At 36.5% G+C, this 25623-nt stretch overlaps 1 protein-coding gene across 1 annotated transcript in view; it reads left to right on the forward strand.

The window, feature by feature from the left end:
- The window catches only part of LOC150080437 (centrosomal protein of 290 kDa-like), a 386964-nt gene that overhangs the window by 235929 nt on the left and 125412 nt on the right, over positions 1-25623 (forward strand). The window contains 2 exon segments of the mRNA XM_090380692.1: positions 7791-7928; positions 15586-15700. Of these exon segments, the coding sequence (XP_090236818.1) occupies positions 7791-7928; positions 15586-15700 (253 nt within the window).

Consider the following 25623-nt stretch of genomic DNA (forward strand, 5'->3'; position numbering starts at 1 on the left):
TATTTATTTTTTTTTATACTTTTTTCTTATTTTATATATATATATATATATTTTTATTTATTTATTATTATTAATTTTTTTTATTTCACTCAACTCATTCATCTTTTTCTCACACACCAGGAGGGGATGCAATGATGGGTAGCGTGAATTTAAATACTAATTAAAACCAGGGTTAGTGCGTACTTAACTTAGCATTTGTGGTTTGTGTTCTTTTCTCTCACGCTTGCACTTTTATTCATTCTTCTAGCTCTCATCTCATTTATTCGACTCTTTCTTTCTGCACTGCACTCTCTGGGCACCGCAACTTACTGTTATTCTTCAGTTGTGGTGCAGGCCTAGCTGCAAGGTTTTTTTTTTTTTTTTTTTTTGCAGGCCAGGGGAGAATGCAGTGATAGTGTTTGTGGTTTGTAAATGTTTGTTGGTACAGTATATATAAAGTAATGTAAGTTATTTTTAACTTTGTATTCTTTCGGCCAATTACATTTGCTCTTCTGCTCATTCCCATTCACTTTCTCTGCATGCATTCCCATCCCCCTCCCCTACATTGGTTTGGGGCCCCAGGTTCCTACACATGGCATGGTAGTCATGGGGAGTTTTGTTATGTCAGGTTTCTGTCAGGGTGCAGAATACTGCTATCCTAACAGTTTTTTAAGTCATCATCTGGGCGTGGTGGGAAACTTGGGCAATTTTACTATTGATTATTGTTTAATTGCTGGGGGGCTGAATTGCCATTCTTTGCATTGCTCTGCGCATTTCGAAAACTTTCTGTGTGAAAGATGTAAAAGCTTTATAATTTTGCTCTTCTATGATGAAGAGATGTTCTTCTCCCATGGGAAGGGGACCAATCTGTGCTATTAGCTCTGTTCTGAGGATGTACCTAAGGAGGTTAGTTTCACCTTTAGGGAGCCATGCCCTGTCAATATAAATGTTGTAAAAAGTCCAGGGGCATACCACTTAGGTGGCTTTGGGCTAACCATTGACACCAGGGGCAGAAACCGTTTGGTGACCAGACTTCTGGTTTCCTGCTCCCACTTTGTTTGCCATAGCTCGTGGAGCTTTGTGGCTATTCTTTTTCTTTCATCATTGAAGGTATTGGTTGTATCAAGGGCTATCCCCTTGATATGCAGGTATGATTGCCAGGATCAGTCTGCTCGACTGATCCTGGCAATCATACCTGCATAATTTTGCACTTTCTTCGCCAAGTAGATCAAATGGGGATAAAAAGTTAATTTTGAATCAAAGACCACTCCAAGATATTTTAGTTCTGTTACCATTTTTATAGTGATTGTGTTAATTTTGATTTGTGGATGTCTTCTTATGTCCAAATTACCTTTTAGAAGTATTTGTTTGGTTTTTTCAGGCGATATTTTGAGCATGTGCATTTGTGCCCACTCCTGCAGCTGCAAGAGGGCGGCATTTGATCTTTGCTCTACAACCACTCGTGAGTTGCCTTTTACAAGGAAAATCATGTCATCTGCAAAGGCCAGGCTTTCCACGGGGCCCAGATCCAAGGCCAGAAATTCATCCAGAACAATGTTCCAAAAGAAAGGGCCAAGGATTGATCCCTGCGCAGCCTTTATTCACAGGGCATGTCAATTCCTGGAACCTTGTGCGTACTGAGACACTTCTGTCTGTAAGGTAGCTGTTTATTACCTTATAGAGGTTTTGTGGGGCATTTGCCTGGCGAAGTCTCCTAAGGACACTAGGCCACCACAGTGAGTCAAATGCCCCAGCAAAGTCAATGGAGATTGCCAGCATATATTTCTCCTCTGTGTTTTTAACTGTTGTCAGTAGGTGGTGCATGGCATCCTCCGTAGAATTGCCCTGCTTAAAACCATACTGATTGTTGGAATGCAAGCCTGCTTCTGTGTAATATTGAGCTAATCTGCTGTATATTAATCTTTCGTATATTTTCCCTAGTACAGGGAGTAGGGCTATTGGTCTATATGATTTGGGATCAGTAGGGAGTTTTTCAGGGTTTTTCAGGATTAACCTTAACACAGCTTGTTTCCATATTTTTGGGAATATACCTTCTGTCATACAGTTATTATATAGTGCTATTAATCTGGTGCTATTTCTGCTAATTTTTTGATAATCTCAACCTCTAAGAGGTCAAAACCTGGGCATTTATTGTTTTTGGTTTTAGATAGTGCTATTTCTAAGTCTTGTATAGTGAACAGAGGTTCAATATTGGCATTGTCATATTCAGTGTTTTCTTTTATAATGTCGAGCTGGGTGGGGGAATGATTTCCAGTTTCAGTCTGAATGATACTGTCTAGGATGTTATTTACAGAATCCACCCAACACAGGGTGGATTCTGTAAATAACATGTTGGGGTTCCATCTGGTTTGACAGTAGTTACTAAGACATCTCCTCTTGACATCTTGTTGGTCACTATTCTGTAGACAACTCCCCAAGGGTTATTGTTTCCAGTAGTTCCCACCAAGTGCTTCCAGCATTCCTTTTTCTTATCTCTTATACACTGCAACGAGACACTCCTAAGGCAGAGACAACGGCACTTGTGCTGGTAGTAGGATTATTTTGGACGGCATTCAACACACTTTCTTCCATGGCGGGAGTTCGCATTGAACGTGGTCTGCCCACGTTACTCCTGTTACCTCTAAATGACCCATAATCGCACAAATTTTGATTCACACGTGCAAACAAATGGTGGTCCGGTACATGTCTGTCTGGGAAGGGTTCTCCATAAATTCATTGAGCGGCTCGTTCATTGCCCTCTGCTAATCCATACACTAGGTGCATGTCTGCCAGCTCACAGTTTGTATATCGATGCATGCTCTTCGTGCGGCGACTACTGCTTGAATGAGTAAACCAGAAATTTTCCCTCTCGCGAACTGATGAACAGTGCCGTCTACCGACTTACGGTGACGTTGCCAGTTATGGGTTCCTATGTAATTCACATTCCTTTAGATGTTACCTACCTACCCTAAACGTTTGTACCAATATTTTTGAGACACCCTGTGTAATAGAGCTAATGAAAATGTGATGTTACCCAGGAATAGGGGGTGATGAAAGTACATGTTATATTCAATAAAACCTCATAAATCCAGCATCCGCGGGACATAGCACATTTTTTTTTTTTTTTAAGGTTATGCACATTGAATTAAGTATTATTCAGGGGTAATTTGCATTATATATGTATTCTATACTCAGAAAGCTCATGTGAACTGTTATCATAACTTAATGCAGTCATGCAATCAGAAACAAATTCTTACTGATGCGAATTCGGAAGGAGCTTTCAATTGCATAATAAAATAAGTATGATTTATAGAAAATCACATTTGTATTATCTAATAAAACTATTTGAATATTTTTTATTAGATAACACAGTAGCTCTGATTTGGTTATAGAGAATAATTTTAACATTGTTTATTTGGATTTTAGCAAATCATTTCACCCAGTCCCAAATGAGAAATTACTGTATAAACTTGGGCATGTTGGATTCATAGGGATGATCTTTAGTTGGATTGCAGGGTGTCTGCAGGACAGGAGAAGGCAGAGGGTTGTGATTAATGGTTACTCTTCAGATTGGGTTAATGTTAGAAATGGATTCTCCCAAGAAACAATACTGGGACCACCTTTGTTTCTGATTTTCTTAAATGATGTTGACACAGGGATACTGGATGTGATGTCAAAATTTGCAGATGATGTTAAGACCAGTTGGCAGACTGCAGTGCAAACAACGCTTCTTTGAGGTAACTTAGATTTTATGGATGGCCAGAAAAGTTGGAGCTTAATGTAGTAAAGTGTAAGGTTGCTATTCCCCAAGCCACTTAGGGAATAACAATCCCAAATTAACTTACATATTTGGTGGGAGGATTGAATTAAAAACAGTAAAAGGAGAAAGGAATTTGGAATTATGATATAGTCACATATGAAGTTCTCCAAGCAATGTAGACAAATGGTAAGGAATGTCCAAGATATAGTTCCAATGGTTTATTGAAGATTTGCTTTTAGAGATAGGAGGGTTATAATCCTATTTATTAGGCAATTATAAGACTGCACTTGAAATACTGTGTTTAAGTACAGAGACACCTAAAAAAAGACATTTAGCTTCTTGAAAGGATCCAGAGTTAGGCAGTGCACCTTGTGAGATCAGCAAGAGGTCCGTATAGGGAATGACATCACATATGTGAGCTAATAGCTTGGCAATTAGGCACTGTAGAGTAAACCTGATTGAAGTCCATAAGGCTCTGGAAAATGAATGAGGGCAAAATTTTCATTGTTATATAAATTTTCACTCTATTCAAATTACAGTGAAAGATTTAGATTGGATTGTAGGAATTTTCTTTTATCCAGGAGTTGTAAATTGGTGGAATAAGTTGCCTCTATGGATGGTTGTGGCTGACATCTGGGAGAAATTCAAAGGGCAGCTGATGTAGATCTCACTCCCACCTTAAAGTTTGTAATCACAGCACATGACAACAGTTTTCATTGATTTTTTTCAAATTAGCTATGACAACGTAAAGTTTAATATAAAAAAACAACACACTACAAATTATTTCAAGATTTTTATTAAGCATTGAAAAACTTACAGCAAAAAAAATATTGAAATAATTAATATTAACAACTATAGGGATTTTTCATCAAAATATTATCAGTGAGATTTTATCTCTGTCTTACACAGACATGGCATTCTGGCAATTAATTTTATAATAATGTTTTGACTAACATTATTCCAAATGATATGCAAGGTTCTTCCCCATAAATTTTGTGAAGTTGGGTGGACTTCGTGGATTTGATGGTCTAGATCAGCGGTTCCCAAAATGAGATCTGTGAACCCTTGGGGGTCGGTAGATCAGTTCCAGGGGGGGGGGTCCACGAAATGACCCTCTGGAACTGGTCAAATTATTCGTTCTATGTATAGCAAATTGATGATAAATAAAGTTATTATATATTTATGTAAAAATAAAAAAGTTCAGTTGTTTTAAACATGAAACTTTGAATTTTCTTTTCAGAAAATCCAGTGTTCATACATATATATATATATATATATATATATATATATATATATATACACACACATACACAGAAGTATATGCATATATATATATAGGGGGTCCATGAATTTTTTTTTTTTTTTTTTTTGAAGGGGTCTGTAGATCTCAGTAGTTTGGGAACCACTGGTCTAGATGATCCCATAAAAGCTCTATTCAGTTTGTCTGGCAAGTGGGATTCCCTGCACAGCTTAGATCTGTGTTTTGAGTAATTGTCTTGTTGTAATATAAAATTTCTTCATCAAAATCTAGAGGATATTGCATTATGTTCAAGAATATTTTTATAGCTCTGTTTTCTTAAAATTCCTTCAATTCTGACAATGTCACCCACTCCAGAAAACCAGAAGCAACCCCAGATCATAATGGAACCACCATCATGCTTTGAGTGTAGGCACTAAACAGTGTGGCATCAATTTCCTTCAGTTGATCATCTGACATAAACTCTATTCTTGGATCCAGAAATTTCAAATTTGATTTGTCTGTCCACAATATAATTTTCTACTCTTCAGTTGGTCCTTAGCCCAAGCCAGCTGTTTCTTTCAATTTTCTGGTTTTAATAAGGGTTTTGTACCACTACATGACCATGAAGCCCTGCTTGTTTAAGACGAAGTTTTACAGTGGATGTAGACATGGGAGTTTCTCTGTTCCTATTGAACTCAGCTTGGATTTCAGATGCAGTAAGTTGTTGATTGTTTAGAAATCAGTGTATCTTGTGTTTCTCTTGTTACATATGGTTGTCCTAATTGTAGTTTGTCCTTTAAATTACCGGTCTCCTTGAATTGTCAAGTAGTAGTCTGTACTCCTTTAAATGAATCATCTAGATTTTTTGCCAATACTTCTCATGGAATAACTTTCTTTATGCAGTTATAATAGCACTTCTTTTTTTAATGCTTCGTTTTTTATTACTTGTCATGTTTATCTCAAAACACACAAACTTTCACAAAACTCTTTCTGAATGATGGTTATTCAATTTTATAAGGTACTGCTCTTATTCCTCAATTTATATTATTGTAAAATACTCTAGTCATCTACAATCTTTTATAATACTGAAACAATACTCCTATATCCCATATATTTTCTAGCATATTCTAGAAGCATCTATAACATCCTACCATATTCAGGAATCTTCTACAATTTCTACCATATTCAGGAGTCTTCTACACCTTTCTGGAGCATTCTCGAATATTCTAGAAATTTCATAAATATTTAAAAAAATTTTTTTTTTTACATAATAGAAAATATTTTAATAAAAATTGGTAGACAAGTTGGTCTTACTTTAATAAAAACTTTTAAAATTTAGAAAAATGTAATGTGCTTCAAAACTTTTAGACAAGAGTGTACTTACTTTGAGGAGGGACTCATACATGGGTAGTTTTTATTTTACTTTATTTTTTTGGCTGGTGCAGCAAAAGCCTTGGGCTTCCTTGCACAGTTTGCTAATACTCAATTGGCAAAACAGCCTTGAAGTTCCAACGTTTTCTTTCTTTGGATTTTTAATTTCAATTTAGTAAGTGCATGCAACTGCAGTTTTCATAGCATAGGATCACAGTCTCATAACCCATTCATGTGAAAGTTTTCAGGGGTTACTGAAATGCTGCCTCTTGATTTTTCCATACATTGCCTGATGAGATGGAACTCCAGTGAATGGTATCTTTTTTTGATATAATATGTATTCTAATTTTTTAATTTCATATATCTTGCAACTCATCAAAGGCACTAGAACAAAGGAGTAAGACTCTTATCAGCATGCTTTGTTGTACTTTCATATGTGCTTTTCTAATTTTTTTTTTTTAAATTAGTGTAGTGTAAAATAAGTATATTAGCTACAGTTTATTATACAAAGAAAAACTACCTAAAAACTTCTGGCTTGATCAAAACACATTCACTCTAAAATATTTTCTCACATGCTCCTGAACAGAATGTGGATTCTTGCCTACCATGGATTATACATCATGGTAATACAGTAAATGATGTGCTGGATGCTCTCAGTGAAAATTTTCTAGACTGCTTTTTCGGATCAGTATATTTTAGGTATGGATGGTCATAGCCACTTACTTTCCTAATCTAAGACCATGTGACCTAAGTTTTTTTTTTAAGGATGCTTTTTATAGGTACCATTCACACACAGTTCAGGAACTAAAGCCAGAAATTTTGACAACTTAAACAGTGGCAATGAATATGATCGAAATAATTGATTATAGCCAGTAATTAAAATAATTGATTATGGATTTTTGATTCTCAAATAGAAATGTATAATCAGATTCAGCAGGGGTGTGTGTGAGTGAGTGAGTGAGTGAGTGAGAGAGAGAGAGAGAGAGAGAGAGAGAGAGAGAGAGAGAGAGAGAGAGAGAGAGAGAGAGAGAGAGAAAGAAAATAAGTCGAGTGGTATAAGACATCGTAGCTTTTGTGTTGATAACATGAGCTTGAATCCCTCCACTCTCATTTCCTCTTTTTTTTTAACTGTTTTCAATTTCATAATCAAATTATTTGTATATTCAATTATTTTGATTATTGAAATAATTGATTATTAATCATTTTATTATGGAAATCACTCAGTTATGCCCATCACTAGTAAAGTGTCAGAAAAAACTGATTGAAGTACTGGAACATTTCAAATGATGATTGTGAAACACTTTTACTAATGGTGTACATATTCAAAATGTTTTCATGTGACTGCCACTCTCCCAAAACTGTGGAGTTCAGAAACACCAAACAAGTCAATTAAAATCAGAGTGGATTTTTTGAATGACCTTACAATTTTTTTGTTTTCAGGCTCTGAGTAAAACTTTGACTGATCTCAAAGCAAATATGAATATGACTGTAGAAGAATTCATCACAACACAGAGACAAAACCTATATGATGAAAAATTGTTAGAAGAAATGGTAAATAATAAGACTAAAGAATTGCAGGTAATTTCCATTGTATATTGGCAATTTATTTATTTTCTTATATTTATGCATTATTTAATACAAAATTTCTGAAAAATCTGGTGATTAGATGTGTATAACACAGCAGTAATATATATGTATACTTATAATTTGTACTTACAAAATTGCTAAAAAACTACTTATTTTATTTGAATTATATGATTAAAATGGTCTCTGTGGACATTGTTCCATTTAGGACAGTTAAGGCCACTTCAAAGTTAAAAAACAATGTTAAAGCTAATATTCAGGTCTCATTTTTGAGTGTGGCAAATTTTGGCAAAGCCCAGTTGTTCTTTAACAGCCAGTACCTCTGTTGCTCCTTTTGTAGTAATCCTTGTTATATTTTCAATGTTCATAGCATTAAAAATACCATTAATGCACCCAGTATACTTGAGGCAACAAAAGGGTATGACTAATGTAAGTAGGGTTTAAGGTATGGTGATAGTGCCTCACAGAAGAATGCTGATGATCTGTGATACTAGACAATCCTAGGTTGTAGGTGACATTCGTCACTCTGTACAATACCAGAACTTTGCCAAATTGAAGCATGAAGTGGCAAAAATCTGTTTTGTTTCCAGAGCAGTTGGGGTTATGACAGAATCATGTTGAGATTCATCACTTCTTACATTTTGAGAGGAAGATAGCTTTGAAATGATTTTTACAGACTAGCAACCAGACTAAACCTATTAGTAACACTCCAGGAGGCATTCAGATTAGCATCTGTATAATCTTGTTGTCTCTATTTTGCTGGCTTTAACTTGGAGAGAGTCTGAGCAGTGGGATGCACACTACTTGGGCTGTATTGCATTGTAGAGCTAAGTACATTTTGCTGTTATGTGGCATATCCAGAAAATTTCATCTAGTAAATCATGAGCAGAAAATTAATGGAACAGCTTTCTGCAAAAAGAACTAACACATCCAAAAACTTTCTGATTCATTAAAAACAAACAAACAAAGAAAACAATATTGTCTCAATTCTACTCTCAGTGATTTCATATCCATCCGCAATCTGTTAAGCCACACTTTTTATAAAAACATATTGATAGACTGTTGACTTTTATCATCAGGCTTAATTTTTTTTGAAAAGTAGTAGTACTAATAATGGAAAGTGATGGAAGAAAGCAAGCTTATATATCATCAGTCAAAAAAAAAAAAAAAAAAAACAGTTCACCCATCCGTACCCTCCAAAAATTTGTCTAGCTCTCCCTTGAATTTATTCAACCCATCCACTTCCTCAACAACAACAGATGGAAGCCTGTTCCAACAATCAACCACCTACTGGCTGAAGGCAAACTTCAACACATCTATCCTGCAACCATCCTTCCTAAACTTAACTTGAATTTATGCCCCCTCATGTGTGTAGTCTCAGCAAGTGGAAGAATACCATTAACATTCAGCTTACTCAATCCATTCAAGGCTTTAAACACCTCAGTCAGATCTTCCTGTAAGTGTCTGGTTTTTTTAATGCTGTAATTTGCAGAACTGAAGCCTTTTGTTCCCTTCACCAATCTGGTTGCCCTTCTCAACACCTGTTCCAGCAGATCTACATCCTTCCTAAAGTGAGGCTTCCAGAAAATCCAATTTTCTCCTCCATATTCATGTTTTTCATTCTTTCTTGAGTGAGCCTTATGGCACATCACATAAATTCATTATTCATAGTCATAATTCCTTTTCTGTAAATATTGGCTAATTTAAAACTACAAAAACCCAATCCTCTTATTTCTTGCAAAAAAAGTGTCTTCTGCTGCCATGCCTTTTTTCAACATCTCTCAGATTTCTATACATGATCATGCATGTTTAACTGGGATAGACTCAGCCTCTGACCTGTTTTGCTTAAGCATATTAAGACTATCTCTTCATTTGCATCAAAAAAGTCAACTTTTTTTTTTGTTCTTGTCATTACTTTCCTTCTTAACAACTGCTCACTCTGCAGATCCACTGATAACACATCTGGGGTAGTGCCCCAAAACCTTTCTTAAACTCCTAGACTCTTCCAAAAGAGAGCAATCAGGTTAGTCAATAATCTTTCACTTAAAAACTTGAATAAAAACTTCTTCAATATCCACAACCAATTACTTAAATCCTGATCTTCAGGTATTTCTCCAATCAGGCAAAGATAACTCTTAATTTCAGTCCTCTCATGTATCTTGCAAAAATGATACTACTCTGTGCTTATCTTTGATGACACTCAAATTTCTAGACAGGGTTACATATCTCTATTAGGGTTTACCCTGACTTCTAACCCCCCCACCAATCTCTCTCTCTCTCTCTCTCTCTCTCTCTCTCTCTCTCTCTCTCTCTCTCTCTCTCTCTCTCTCTCTCGGCATAAGCATATCACAAATATTGCTTCATCTGCATCTAAAAATATTGGATTTTCTCTTTTGCTCTTGGCATCACTTTTATTTTAAACAAATATGGTCCAACTTCAAACTAACACAGAACCAGCTTTTCCTCATCCATCCCTTTAACTTCCATTTTCTAGAACAAACTTCCTTCACATGTATTTTCTAAATACTAAAATCTACAGAAATTCATGTATAATGTCAACATCTATCTTATGTCTTCTCAAACTTCAACCCATACATGGTATTATTATTATTTATTTATTTTTTTTTATGAAGACCCCAAACACAAGAAGTATTAGAACCTATAGTACTTAGTACCATGCTTGGGTTGGAGATTCAGAAGATGAGAGAAGATATTTGTTGACATTACACTGAAATTTTCAGGAAATACATATGAAGGAAAGTTGTTCCAGAAAACAGAAGTTGAATGAATAAACGAGGAAGATGAAAAGTTGGTTCTGTGAGTTTGAAGTTGGACAGTAAATGGATGTTGGCTGGTGACGGCATGTGATTGGACTGTTTTGAAAGAGAGAGTGGGAATTATAGAAGCCAATTCAGAAGAACATGCAGCAAAAACAGTACATCTATGAGACAGCGAGTGGAGAGACTCTGTTAGAGATGAATAATTAATTAACCTAACTGCCCTCTTCTGAATAGAATCTAGAAGCCTGAGAGAAGTTTTGGGGGCACTGCCCCAGAGGTGGGAACAATATTCCATGGTAGGGCGGATTTGCAATTTGTACAGAGTGAACAGCTCTTCAGAAAAGTAATGCTGAGAGCGAAAGAGAAAACCAGTTTTTTAGATGCAGAGGAAGCAATAATTGTAATGTGCTTCTGCCAAGAGAGATTAGCAGTCAGGGTAATTCCCAAAAGAGATATATCAACTTGCCTAGAAATCTGAGTGTTACCAAAGATAAGTGTAGGAGCAGAAGAATCTTTCTTGCGAGATATCAGACAAGACTGAGTTTTAGAAGGATTGAAATCAACTAAGTTGTGTTTATCCCACTGGAGAATTACCTGGAGATCAGCATTTAAGGAATTAGAAGTGGATATTTGAGAAGTTAAAGCTGATTGAGCAGGGCAAGGTTTCTCAAAATGGAAAGTGGGATGCAATGTGCTATCATTGGTAAAACTATGGATAGGATTTCCAGTCAATGGAAGAAGGTCATTAATATACAAGAGGAAAAGAGTGGGGGAAAGAACTGAACCTTGGGGGACACCAGCATTAGTGGAGAAGTTAGAAGACAGAGAGCCATCTACCATCACACTCAGTGAGCAATCAGAGAGAAAACAGTTGGCAAGCCATAAGATGGAAGCTTGTTTAGAAGACCTTTATGCAAAACACAATCGAAAGCCTTTGAGATGTCAAGAGCAACTGCATGTGTTTCACCGAACTTTTCCATTGAATTTGTCCATAAATGGGTAACATAAGCCAGAATATCACGAGTGGATCGACACTGATGGAATCCATACTAGCGATCATTGAACAGACAGAAGGTTTCTAGGTAGTTTAAGAGTTGGCGATTAATTTATTTCTCCATTACTTTAGAAAGAGTAGAAGTAACTGCAATGGGATGATAACTGGATGGGAGGGACTTGTCACCCTTTTTACGAACTGGCTGGATATGAGCAAATTTCCAATCAGAAGGAAAAACACTTTTGGAATAAAAAAGTGAAAAAGATGGCAAAGGACAGGAGTAAGTTCAAGAGCACAGGTTTTGAGAACGTGGAGAAATACCATCAGGACCTGGAGATTTCTTAGCATCGAGATTTGTCAAAATCCTTTTAACGGAAGACCACAGGAGGCATTGAATGGAGCGTGTTGGGAATGGTGGGAGGTGTTTTACCAAGATCATTAATACCTGAGTTGGAAGAAAAATGGGATGCTAGCAGGTCAGCTTTATCTTTGGTTGAAGTGACAATAGAATCATCTGGTTTTGACAGACGTGGGAGCAGAGATGGGCAAAAATTGCAGCCAACGTTTGCCCATCTCTGCTCTGACAAGAGACCGGAATGCTCAGCTACCATTAGAGCAAGAAGCAAGTTTTCTACTCTTAGCCTGTTTGAACTCTAGTTTGGACTGATTAATAACTGCTTTACAATCGTTGCGAGCTTTGGTGCAGGCAGAAAATGAAACTGAAGAATTGTAATCAAGCCAATTACAATATGCAACATTCTTCTCTTGAACAGCCTTAGCACATTTATTGGAAAACCAAGGTTTAGATAAAGGACTAGATTTTAAAGTGGAGTGTGGGACAAAGGATTCCATTCCTACAAGAATAATTTCACTGACACGATCTGAGCAAACATTGACATCAGAAGTTTTGAAACAGTAATCTGACAAAAGAAAAGAAATCTCACAGGTCATCCCATTTTGCATTCAGCTGAGAACTACACAGCGAAGAATGGAACGAATCATATTGGGAACCAGACTGTTAGATAAGAAGAGAAACACATGGATTAGGCAACAAACTCAAGTAAAGGACATTCTGATCAAAACTAAAGAACTAAAATGGTCTTGGGCAGGACACATAGCTCGAAGACATGATGACAGATGGACTAAGAAAATAACAGAATGGTATCCAAGAGGAGCTAGAAGAAAACCTGGAAGACAAAGGCGGAGATGGATAGATGAAATTCATGAGTTTGTGGGTAGTAAATGGATGGCCAGTGCTCAAAACAGAAGGAACTGGAAAGTTGCTGGAGAGGCCTTCATCCTGCAGTGGATTGAAAATGGCTGATGATGATGATGATGAATGCCAAACAACACGAGATTAGGAATAGTCATGAGATAATGGTTCCATTGGAGAAGAACCAATCGCCAAGTTGTGATCCGAGGTGCCTAAAGGACCATGTACTTAGAAGGGTTGTTTGTGAGAAAAAGATCAAGCGTGTTGGCTGTATGGTTAGGATTGTCCGGTATTCTTGTAGGTAAATGAACAATCTGTGCAAAATCATTAGTAATTGCAAAATCCTCAGCATTTCTAGTCACACTGACCAGCTGGATTGGTGTGATTAGAAAACAGAAGCCAGCTGGAGTTGCGAACATTAAAATCACCAAGGAAAATTACCTCACTGTTAGGAAAGTTGGATTAGAGAAAGTCAGTCGCAAAGAGAGGAAGTCAAAGAGCTCCAAGTGATTAGTGAAGTTGGGAGAACAGTAGAGGCAACAGATGAATTTTACAAAATGAGGTAGAGAGATTGTAAGCCAGAGAAGGTCAAAAAGAGGAGATTCCAAATTACTAAGTCTCTGACAGGGAATATCGGAACAGACATATGCACAAGTACCACCTTTGAGGCAAAAGGAATCATACAGCGAATAATTTGGGCAAGTGAGATGAGCAGTAGTTGAATCAATGGATAACTAAGATTCTGTCAGAAAAAGTACATGGGGTTTTGGCAGATTGCAAGTGGAAATGGAAATTGTTGAGATTAGAATTGATACCATGTATATTTTTGAAATGAACTAGGAAGTGTTTAGGAGGTTTAGATCTTTTTGCAGATAAGCTTACTCTATTAGTTTGACAATTCATGGTGTATTCAATAGTAAGAAAAAGTGGGGGGGAGAACATTCTGTATGAAGTAAAGGAACTTTTTAGATATGACATACACATGGTAAGAATATACTCAGATCCTTGATATAACGTTGCCTCGACAATGCCCCTGCATGCACACTACTCGGACTCCCTCCAGTTGCTATCTGGCAGAGTAGAGGTAGCAAGATTATACACTAGCTGATCCGGAAACCTCCTAAAGAGTTACCAATATGAGAGATGCCAAATGATGTAGATAATAATTAACCATTTGGCATTTATCATATTGTGGAAATAACTTCGCAACTGTGATGGCTTGTTGCATTACCAGGGTACCTGCCCACCCACTGAAGAAGAAGCCCGTTAGCTTCGAAACGATCGTCTGGGTAGTTTTATCTGCTGAAAATAAATAGCAGTAGTCTTCTCTACTAGAGAAGCGTTATTTATTTAAGTAGTGCAGTACCAGCTATCTCATTGTGAAGGCATCCACAATATGAGATACAATTAAAATTATGCCTTTTACACTAAATACCTAGTTCAAATTTATGGGTAAACTATGGTGTATCTATACCAATATTATATAGCCATTTTTTTTAATAACTATCAGAAACTTAATTTTTATTAAAAATAGTAATAACTGAATAAACACTTTACAAACTGTGATACATAATATGTCAGATAATGTGCGTTCATTTAATTTTCTTCCTCTTCATCACTGCTAAGCACAATCAAATGGTAATGTTTTCTTCATTGCAGAATACCTTCACCGTCTGAACTTCCTTTTGCAGAATCTAGATTCATGTATCTTCTGCTCTCTTTAAAAAATTAGTAACTGGGTTTGTTTGCTTTTTCTTGATAGTTCTTTGTAAATTTCATGGTATGGTGCTAAGCATGTTTGAAGCTCACTTTTGAACTTTGTGCTTCTTTCAGTCAAAGGATCTGCATTCAGAAAATAAAATTCTAATTGCTCGGCTACGTTTATGCCTTCCCATATGCTTTTTATATAAAATTTGAAACTTCAGAATTTTCATCTGTGCTATCATCCTCTGAATTGATTTGGTTTACCTGTGATGCCATTTCCAACAAATCTACTGTGTATAATACCTTTTCCACTTTTTTTAAGACAATCCAAAATTTGTATCTTTGATTCTAGAGAAATGAAGTTTCTTTTGAGTGGTGCTTTTTTACTTTCCTTAGGCATAATTTAGGGCTGGAATTCAATTCACAACAAAGAAATTATTCCAATATGGTTCTTAAGAACAATGTTTAGTAATGCATACCTGGAAAATTTTATAAACAATCAAATAAAAATCAAAATAACTTTACAAAAACCTTAAAAGTCACAAACTGTACGCTTCAGAGTCAATTTTTTATGGTCTCAAACAAGCACAAGTTCATTAGCACAGAACCTAATACGGGGATTTCCGTTATTTTATTTTATTTTTTTGCATAAAAACAAGTGAGTCAACAGCGGGGATTCAAAAAAAAAGGATAGAAATGTTGAAAAATTACATCCAACATAATAGCAGGGTTTTCCTGCACAAAAGCTCAAAAATACAGTGTTATGTGAGGTTTGCCACAATTCTCTAACCATGTTAGAGCGTAATAAATTTCAGTAAACTTCATACAGCACTTCTTCAAAAGATTTCTCTAGACTCTTCAAAAAAAAATATAACAGCAAAAATAAATGATATTTTATTTTATTTTGATTATCAGTCTATAACTAGCTACTCATTTCATTATTTAACATGATATTTACAGAATAAAATAAAAGATCTGGAAACAAAGCACGTAAAGTTAAAAGCAAGTATTGAGTTAAAATCAAAAAAAGAATTGGCCATGCAAACAGAGATTTCAGATCTCAGAATAGCAGTAGGTAAGATCATTAAATATTTTTTTGAAATTATCATGTCTTTTACTGTTTTTAATATGTGTTATATGATATTATGCAAAGCTGGTAAATATGTAGTAGTATGGTTATACTGCTACATATGTAATATTTATTCTGGACTATAGACATTTTAAGATATAATTTCATTGTATGTCTATTCTCATTACCATTTTTCCTATTCTTTTCCTTTTCTATTCCATTATTCCAATTAAGGAATTGCAGATGGATCAAGAAATTTGTTCAGTGCCTGTGACCCATTAATGACCTGATTTATGCAGTCACACTTAGCACTAAAACATGCAGAAAGTAACTTTTTTTTTTCTTTTATGTGAACCCCAAACACGAGAGGTAGTAGAACCTGTAGTACTTAGTACCGTACTTGGGTTGGAGGTTGAGAAGACGAAAGAAGATATTTGTTGACATTGGACTTGAACTTCTGTAGATTGTAATTTTCAGGAAATACGTATGAAGGAAGGTTGTTCCAGAAAATGGCAGTTGAATGAATAAATGAGGAAGATGAAAAGTTGGTTCTGTGGGTTTGAAGTTGGACAGTAAATGGATGTTGGCTGGTGGTGGCACGTGTTTGGACTGTTTTGAAAGAGAGAGCAAGAATTATAGAAGCCAATTCAGAAGAACAGTGCCCATGGAAGTATCTGTAGAAGAGGCATGCAGCAGAAACAGTACGTCTATGAGAAAGCGGGTGGAGAGACGCTGTTAGAGATGAATCATTAATTAACCTAACTGCCCTCTTCTGAATGGAATCAAGAAGCCTGAGAGAGGTTTTGGGGGCACCACCCCAGATGTGGGAACAATATTCCATTGCAGGGCGGATTTGCGATTTATACAGAGTGAGCAGCTGTTTGGAAGAAAAGTAACGCCGAGAGCGAAAGAGAAAGCCAAGTTTTTTAGGTGCAGGGGAAGCAATATTTGTAATGTGTTTGTGCCAAGAGAGATTAGAAGTCAGGGTAATCCCCAAAGCAGATATATCATTTTGCTAGAAATCGGAGTGTCACTAAAGATAAGCATAGGAGCAGAAGAATCCTTTTTGCGAGATATAAGACAAGACTGAGTTTTAGAAGGGTTGAAATCAACTAAGTTGTCTTTGCTCCACTGGAGAATTACCTGAAGATCAGCATTTAAGGAATTGGTAGCAGATTTTCAAGAAGTTGAAGCTGATTGAGCAGGACAAGGTTTCTCAAAATGGAAAGTGGAATGCAATGTGCTATCATTGGCAAAACTATGGATAGGATTTCCAGTCAATGGAAGAAGGTCATTAATATACAAGAGGAAAAGAGTGGGGGAAAGAACTGAACTTTGGGGGACACCAGCATTAGTGGAGAAGTTAGAAGACAGAGAGCCATCTACCATCATACTCAGTGAGCGATCAGAGAGAAAACTGGATAACCAATTACTAAAAACAGTTAGCAAACCATAAGATGGAAGCTTGTTTAGAAGACCTTTATGCCAAACACGATCAAACGCCTTTGAGATGTCAAGAGCAACTACTTGTGTTTCACCGAACCTTTCCATTGAATTAGTCCATAAATGGGTAACATAAGCCAGAATATCACCAGTGGATCGACAATGGCGGAATCCATATTGGCGATCATTGATCAGACGGAAGGTTTCTAGGTAGTTTAAGAGTTGGCAGTTAATTGATTTCTCCATTATTTTAGAAAGAGTAGAAGTAATTGCAATGGGACGATAATTGGATGGGAGGGATTTGTCACCCTTTTTAGGAACTGGCTGGATATGAGCAAATTTCCAAGCAGAAGGAAAAACACCTTTGGAATAAGTAGGTGAAAAAAGGCGGCAAAGAATAGGAGTAAGTTCAGGAGCACAGGTTTTGAGAACAAATGGAGAAATATCATCAAGACCTGGAGTTTTCTTAGCATCAAGATTCATCAAAATCCTTCTGATATCCTTTTGACGGAAGACCACAGGAGGCACTGAATGGAGCATGTTGGGAATGGTGGGAGGTGTTTTACCAAGATCATTAATACATGAGCTGGAAGTAAAATGGGATGCTAGCAGGTCAGCTTTATCCTTGGCTGAAGTGACAACAGAACCATCTGGTTTGGACAGAGGTGGGAGCAGAGATGGGCAAAAGTTGCGGCCAATAGCTTTAACAAGAGACCAGAATGCTCAGCTACCATTAGGGCAAGAAGCAAGTTTTCTACTCTTAGCCTGTTCAAACTCTAGTTTGGATTGATTAACAACTGCTTTACAATTGTTGCGACCTTTGGTGTAGGCAGAAAATGAAACTGAGAATTAGAAACAAGCAATTACGATATGCAACATTCTTCTCTTGAACAGCCTTAGCACATTTATTGGAAAACCAAGGTTTAGATAAAGGACGAGATTTTAAAGTGCAGTGTGGGATAAAAGATTCCATTCCTGCAAGAATAATTTCACTGACATGATCTGAGCAGATGTTGACATCAGAAGTTTTGAAACAGTAATCCAACCATGGAAAAGAAGAAAAGAAGTCTTGCAGGTCATCCCATTTTGCATTGTTGTAATGCCAAACAACATGAGGTTGGGAATAGCCATGAGATAAAGGTTCCATTGGAGAAGAGACAATCACCAAGTTGTGATCTGAAGTGCCTAAAGGACCTCTCACTTCGACCGTGTACTTAGAAGGGTTGTTTGTGAGAAAAAGATCAAGTGTATTGGCTGTATGATTAGGATTGTCCGGTATTCTTGTAGGTAAATGAACAATCTGTGCTAGGTCATTAGTAATTGCAAAAGCCTCAGCATCTCTACCTGCTGGGTCGGTGTGACTAGAAAACAGAAGCCAGCTGGAGTTGTGAACATTAAAATCACCAAGGAAAATTACCTCACTATTAGGAAAGTTGGACTGGAGAAAGTCAAGTTGCAAAGAGAGGAAGTCAAAGAGCTCCAAGTGATTAGTGGAGTTGGGAGAACGTAGAGACAACAGATGAATTTGACACAATGAGGTAGAGAGATTTTAAGCCAGAAGATCAAAGAGAGGAGATTCCAAATTGCCAAGTCTCTGACAGGGAATATCAGAATGGACATATGCACATGTACCACCTTTGAGGTGAAAGGAATCATACAATGAATAACTTGGGTATCTGAGATGAGCAGTAGTTGAATCAACTGATAACTGAGATTCTGTCTGAAAAAGTACATGGGGTTTGGCAGACTGCAAGTGGAAATGGACATCGTTGAGATTAGAATTGAGACCATGTATATTTGTGAAATGAATTAAGAAGTTCTTGGGAGGTTTAGATCTTTTCGCAGATAAGCTTGCTCTACTAGTTTGACAATTCATGGTGTATTCAATAGTAAGAAAAAGTGAGTGGGACATGCTGTATGAAGTAATGAAATTTTTGATATGGCGTATACATGGTAAGAATATACCCAGATCCTTGACATAACGTGGCCTCGACAATGCTCCCCGCATACACACTACTCGAACTCTCTCTAGTCACTATCTGGCAGAGTAGAGGTAGCAAGATTATACACTAGCTGATCCGGAAGCCTCCTAGAGAGTTACCAATAGGTTCGGTCCGGTGTACTAACTAGCGGCCGGCCTGCGAATACCATTATAGAGCTGTACTCTCGAAATGTAAGGAATATTGGATCTCACCACGACGTTCATCATAATCTCAAAAGTCATCAATCATACTGCATGATGTTAGAGATAGGGAAGGGTTTGACCGGAACTTAGCTCTAGAGACTAAACATGGGTTCCACCACTTCAAGCCCCCAATAAGCAAAGTGGTGGTATTTCACCGGTTGATGAGAGTCATCTACCACCTGGTACTGCCTGGTAACATAGAGGGGTGGCATTCCTCCATGTGGTGTGGATGCAACACCTCGACCCCTGCTTACGTTGGTTCACACCTGGGTGGTCACCCACCATGTACTTGTGCATGGAGGTTATACCCAGGATTACTAAGTCCCACCATCGTGAAGGTGCAAGCAGAGGATTTGGCTGTCACAGACCATCCGGACTTTGCCGATATTGGGTCCACTTGACTTGAGTGTCACCCGAATATCAGTTCCATCAGCGTTTTAGACTCCCAGGTAGCAAGTAAAGCTTGTCTGGCATATATGAGAGAATGTCTGTGACAACTTCAAGTACCCAGATGTACTCAGGTGCAACTGCACTCAAATGCAATAATATGTGGCATGTGATTCACTAGTACTTTTGCATTCATTAGCACAATGCAGGCATGGAAAACTGCAGTTATCAACACTTGATAATTTTGAAAAATCCTTTAAACTGCAGATTAGAAATAAAAATTTTATTAACTTGTCTCAGCTTTCCTAAAGTAACTAGATGTAACAGTTTCATTAAGATAAGTTAGGAAATGTAAGAAAGAAGGAAAAACAAGGATCAGTAATATTAGTAGCAGCAGTACATAGAATGTCTCATGGGCAAAGCTATTAAAATGTGACAGCATTCTATTGATTTTCTGTAAAGTGTACCATGTTCTCTTTTATTTAGGAATGCCACTCAGTGAACTATTTTCCCCCTTTGACTTAATGTTTGTGAAAATGGGAGAAGCCCCCCAGCTGTCAGTCATCATTAGTGAAAGCTAGCAACAGTTAATATCAGCTGTCACAACACCAGTTTCATGAGATCTATGGCAAAGTTTTATATAGCAGTAAAAGAATCACTTTGGATACTCTTGCATCAAGTGTAAACTGGGTGATTTCCTACATGATTAATGCAAGCTAAGATGAACCTGTATCACTGGAACAATCACACAAGTTTTCCATATCAGTCAAAGGGTTGCTCTTGCCTTTGTTCTTTTCTTTCTTTAACATAAGTTATCATAACAAAAACATTGTCTAGCTAAGAAAATGGAAAGAAGTTAATATATATGTTTTTTTTTTAATTTGCAATTAAAATAATACAGTGCACTCATTCATGAATGAAATAATCAGTGCCACTGTTCAGTTTGCCATGCCTGTGGTTATGTTAATGATGGAGGTGACTGTGAGAAAATGCTGGTGAGCAATGCATTACACATCATTGTATCTGAACATGGTCCTCAGCACATCTCTCCATATAATCTCTTAGTTGTTGATGAAACTAGTTGTAGGCAGTCCGCTATGTTTCAATGCCATTTGAAATTGCCATCCCATCAGTGGTCATTACAACAATATCAAAAGATATAAAAATCACAAGAGGAATGCTCTAATATCTCCCACTCCATTCCATACAGTATAATCTTGACTGGATTCACTGTATATGGATGAGTGGTTTTCCATATGGTTGTTTTGAATACATAATGATATACATTGCTTGCATTTTTCAATGAATCTCCAGTGGTGATAGCCATCTGCAATGGCCCTAGATACCAAGTAATTCTCAGTGATCAAGAAATTAAAGCATGTTCTCTTGATTTTCACTAATCTTCATGAGTTATTCTGAATTTTTTGGCCTGCAGAGTATGCAGTAAAGATACTTTTCTGCTTTAAGAGTCTGTTTATTCTATAAATGAACTTTACAAAGATTTAATAATATTAAAATTCCTCTTGCGTTTTGGTATATCTCTGTGTGCCTTATTCTACAATGAAAAATTAACTTAATTTTTTTTAAAATACTTTCAGCTCATGAATTATTTAAAGATTCAGAGAGCCTCACAAACACCCTAATAGAGGTTCTTTGTTAACAATATTGTAGCAGTAACATAACTTGCAAGCCTTTAAAAAATTTTTAAGTTAATTTTTCATCTCAGAAGAAGTCACACAGAAATTTGCTAAAACATAAGATGCCTTTTTAGTTTATTTTGAAATTAAACAGGCTCTTAATACAGAGAAGTGCCTCTGTTACAATATTCTAATACCTGCTTTCAATATACTCTCCAAAACTACATTAAAGTAGATTTCTTTACTTTCCTTACCTTATCCCTTTATAAAGGAGTGAATGGCTATCTTTCACATTCAGGTAACATAATATATATATATATATATATGAATGATGGAACTTCGCCCTGTATGAAAATAAAATTATGTTTATAAAGCAGTGACTGCCATTCCTGGCAGATTAAAAAACAGGTGCCAAATGATCACACAATACAATACACATTAAGAAGTAAATAATATCATAGATGCATGTAGAAAAATAAAGCGAGATAAAACAGAACAAGATAAAAATACAATAAAATAAAGTATAGTAGATAATATAATATAGAAAAGGTTGAGAGAGAGAGAGAGATCATGCATTACAGACCAATTTTACAGCCTTCAATAATCAGATATGTAGAGAGGAAGAAAACAAAGAAGAGCTGGATGAAATATAATGTGCCTGAACTGGTGGAGACAATGGCAATTTGTGGGTTTCTGATTGCTTTCCCTAGACCTGTATTATAATCTAGATGTAGTCATGAGTTATGATTCTTTGTCCTAGGAGTTTGTAGTTTCTGTCAGTTATAGCTGGGCAGTGTCAGCCATGTGTGTGAGAGAGAGGTCTTGAATCTGTCTTGGATGTGTTAGGAAACTTGTATTCAAGATGTGGAATAAAATATTGGGTTTGGGGGGGGGGAAGATGGTCTTGTGGTAATGGGTGCTGACTGTTTGGTTAGTCGCAGTCTTCTTGGATACATTGCAGTCTGTGCTGATCATTCTTGAAGGTGGGGACTAGGCAGTGTGCTGTGAAAGTTGGAGTCTAGTGTGCTATGTTAAATGGCATCAGAAGTTGAAAAGGGTGGGTGACCAATGGGTGGGGTGAATTCTGTATACCTGTCTGTGTTTCTACTGCTATTGCAGTGTAGATTCTAGAATTCTCCCCAGGAATGGTTGTGTACTAGCTGTAAAATTTTGGGGCTATTGAATCTGAATGATGGCCCTTCAGACACTGTGAAAAGCCATGCCATTCTTTCTTTGGTGTATGTTAGGAGTAGAGTTGTATGTTATGCACATTGCCTGGAATGAGATAATTGCTATGTAGGTGAGTTAGTATTAACTATATAATGCAAGGAAACCAAAGGCTTTTGCTATAAGAGTAAAAAAAAACTAATAATAAATAAATAAATAAACAATAAATAAAATTTTAAAAAATAATAAAATAAACTACCAATATGATTCCTTGTTCACAAAACTAACTGTCTAGCTGGCCTCTGAATTTTTCTAACCTCGGTGTCAAATACTCACAGAGGTAACATATTCCAGTAACTAACAATTCGTTAGCTAAAAGATAACTTGCTACAATCTGATCTAAATCTCTTTCCATCTCATTTTAATTTATGGCTCCTAGTTCTGTAATCATTTATAAATGTGAAAATTTTACCTTCATTCATTTTACTTTCCTCTCACAGCGTTATAGACATCAGTGAGGTCCTCTCTAAGGTACCTGGTTGCTATGCTGTGTAGACCATATATACATTCTTTCCTTATAAAACTGCAGCCATTATCAATCCACTGCAAGATGGAAGCATCCTCAATGATCCATGTTGAGGGAAATGGACCATAATGTGCCATGCTGGTCCAGTGTGGGTTGGCAGATTGATCGCATTTAGTAGTCAGGAGCTTGAATCCTGGTCTACTCAAATAGCATGTGCTGCACTCCCACTCTTGACCACTCGGCTATGGAGGCCAGTATATGGGTGTCTTATATGGGTGCCCTTTTTAAGATCTCACCAAGCAGGTTGGCCACCTTTAGACCCTTTCAAGAAGCTCAATTTCTTTTTATGGGTGCAGTCTCCACATTTGCATAGAGTATCCTAAGTATGGGCTTATAATAAATTACAGAAATTTGTAATTGCTCTTGAAGATGCCAGAGTAATATTTGTTTCACCCAATCCTGTTATACAGGTTTTACACTTTTGTGTTTTGCAGATAACTTCACTATTTGTATCCTTTTCTCAATAGGTTTTTCCATTATTTCTGTAAAATCTTAATAAAATCGTGAAACATAGAGAGCACACATTAATTTATAAGGACTGTTCAATAAAGAATGATCATAATTTTTCATGAACAACCGTACTGCTTGCTATTTCTAGCTGAGGTGCAGAATTTAAGACCAAACCAAGCTGCATCACATAGCAATCACACAGTATAAATGGTGTGACCTTTGCTGTTGGTCACGTTTATGCCTGTTCAGTTTTGCCTACAGCACAATATATGTGACACACTAGGAAGAATATTCTGCTCTCAAATTTTGTTTCTGTCTCAAGAAAACATCAGCTGAAGCATATGTTAAAAGAAGCTCATGGTTAATCTAACTTCCATATAATATAGCTTGCAGGTGTTTAGAATGTTTAAAGATGGATATGATTCAATCACAAAAATCAGTGGTTGGAGCTCCAGGATCCTGGAGCTCCAACCACTACTGTCTCCACAGCAACCATAAACCTTGCTTCTGTAATCATGAGAAAAGATCTTTGAATAACAGTAAGGCAACTGGCAGAGATGTTGAGAATATCAGTAGGAAGCATGCAGAGTATTCTCCATGACTATTTGCATATGACACGTTTGTGCACACTGGGCTCTGACATGGGGGTTCATCATTTTGACCCTGATAGTAAGTAACAAAGCTCTGTTTGGAAGTCTATGTCATCACCAACACTGAAAAAAGCACAAGTTTTGTATTCTGCAGGAAAGGTTATGGTCATCTCTTTTTTTTGACATTCAAGGAATGGTTTACCAGCATGTTGTGCCACATCATATGATTGTTACGGGACCTTACTACAGAACTGTACCGCACACTTTGTGGGATCACATTTGTAGCAAATGACCTCACATTACTCAGACTGTCATCGAATACTGAGCCAGCATTAATGTGTAAATCTGTCCCTCATCTGCCCTACATCCCTGACCATGCACCTTGTGAATTTTTTTTTTTTTATTTCCAAAGTTAAAGGAGGAGTGCTGTGAGGAAAATATTTCCATTCGGCAGAAGAAATTGTAATGACATTGGAGGCAATTTTCAAATGCCTCTCAAAAATTGGCTTCCATCATGTTTTTGAAGACTGGCAGACAAGTTGGAGTAAATGCATTTCATCAAATGGGCACTACTTCAAATGAAGACCATCAAAATATGGATGATTAATAAAAGTATGTTGTGGAAAAAAAATTGTGATTATTCTTTATTGAATAGCCCTCATATAAGTGTTTGTAGAAATAAATCATGACTTGTTGCACACTTGACAAATGCTTGGAGGTAGATTACTCTGTAATTTTTTGAGGTAATTCTTGGAGGTAGATTACAGAGTAATCTACCTCCAAGAATTTTAAAATTAACTAAATATACTTAGGACATACCCAGAGATAGAGATGCTAAATGAGGACACCCAGTAACCAGGTTAATGATTGCTGACTAGTAATCAAACACATGGAAACCAATTGCTATCTTCATACAACCCTTTCAAATTTTATATAGTTGGATCTCTAGGCTTTTCCTAAGTATATTTAGTTGAATAAATTTTCTGAGAGAACAGGACATTGTGCATTTTTTATTCATGTCCTTTGAAGAATTAAAATTCTTGATATGAATATTTCTGCTTAGTATAGCACTGTCTCTAATATAATTGGAGTACAAAAGGTTTCATGGATTTGTGGTTTTATTTATTTAGTGTTTGGTTCTATTTATGATTTTTTTTTAACAAAGTTTTATTATTTGTAGTTTTCATATTTTAAGTAATTAAGTTGATTATTTGATTTATGTATTATTTGGTATGCGGTCTTTCAGTTAATTTATTGTTGTTAACTATAGTTAGTTGATTCATATTCCCCCCCCTGTACTTACTCTAACATGCAATTTACCCAAAGTTGAAATGTTTTGCACCCAGAGTATTTATAAAGATGTGTAAGAATTGCTGTTCATTTGGTCTTTCTGTTTTTTGCTGATGAGACACCAATGGGTCTTAAATCATCTCTACCCATCCGCAGCTCATGTTGTGATGGGCGATTTCAATATACTAACTCAA

Source organism: Mastigoproctus giganteus, chromosome 9 (genome assembly GCF_048544385.1).
Source record: "Mastigoproctus giganteus isolate SK-2022 chromosome 9, ASM4854438v1, whole genome shotgun sequence".
In the NCBI taxonomy this organism is placed as follows: domain Eukaryota; kingdom Metazoa; phylum Arthropoda; class Arachnida; order Uropygi; family Thelyphonidae; genus Mastigoproctus; species Mastigoproctus giganteus.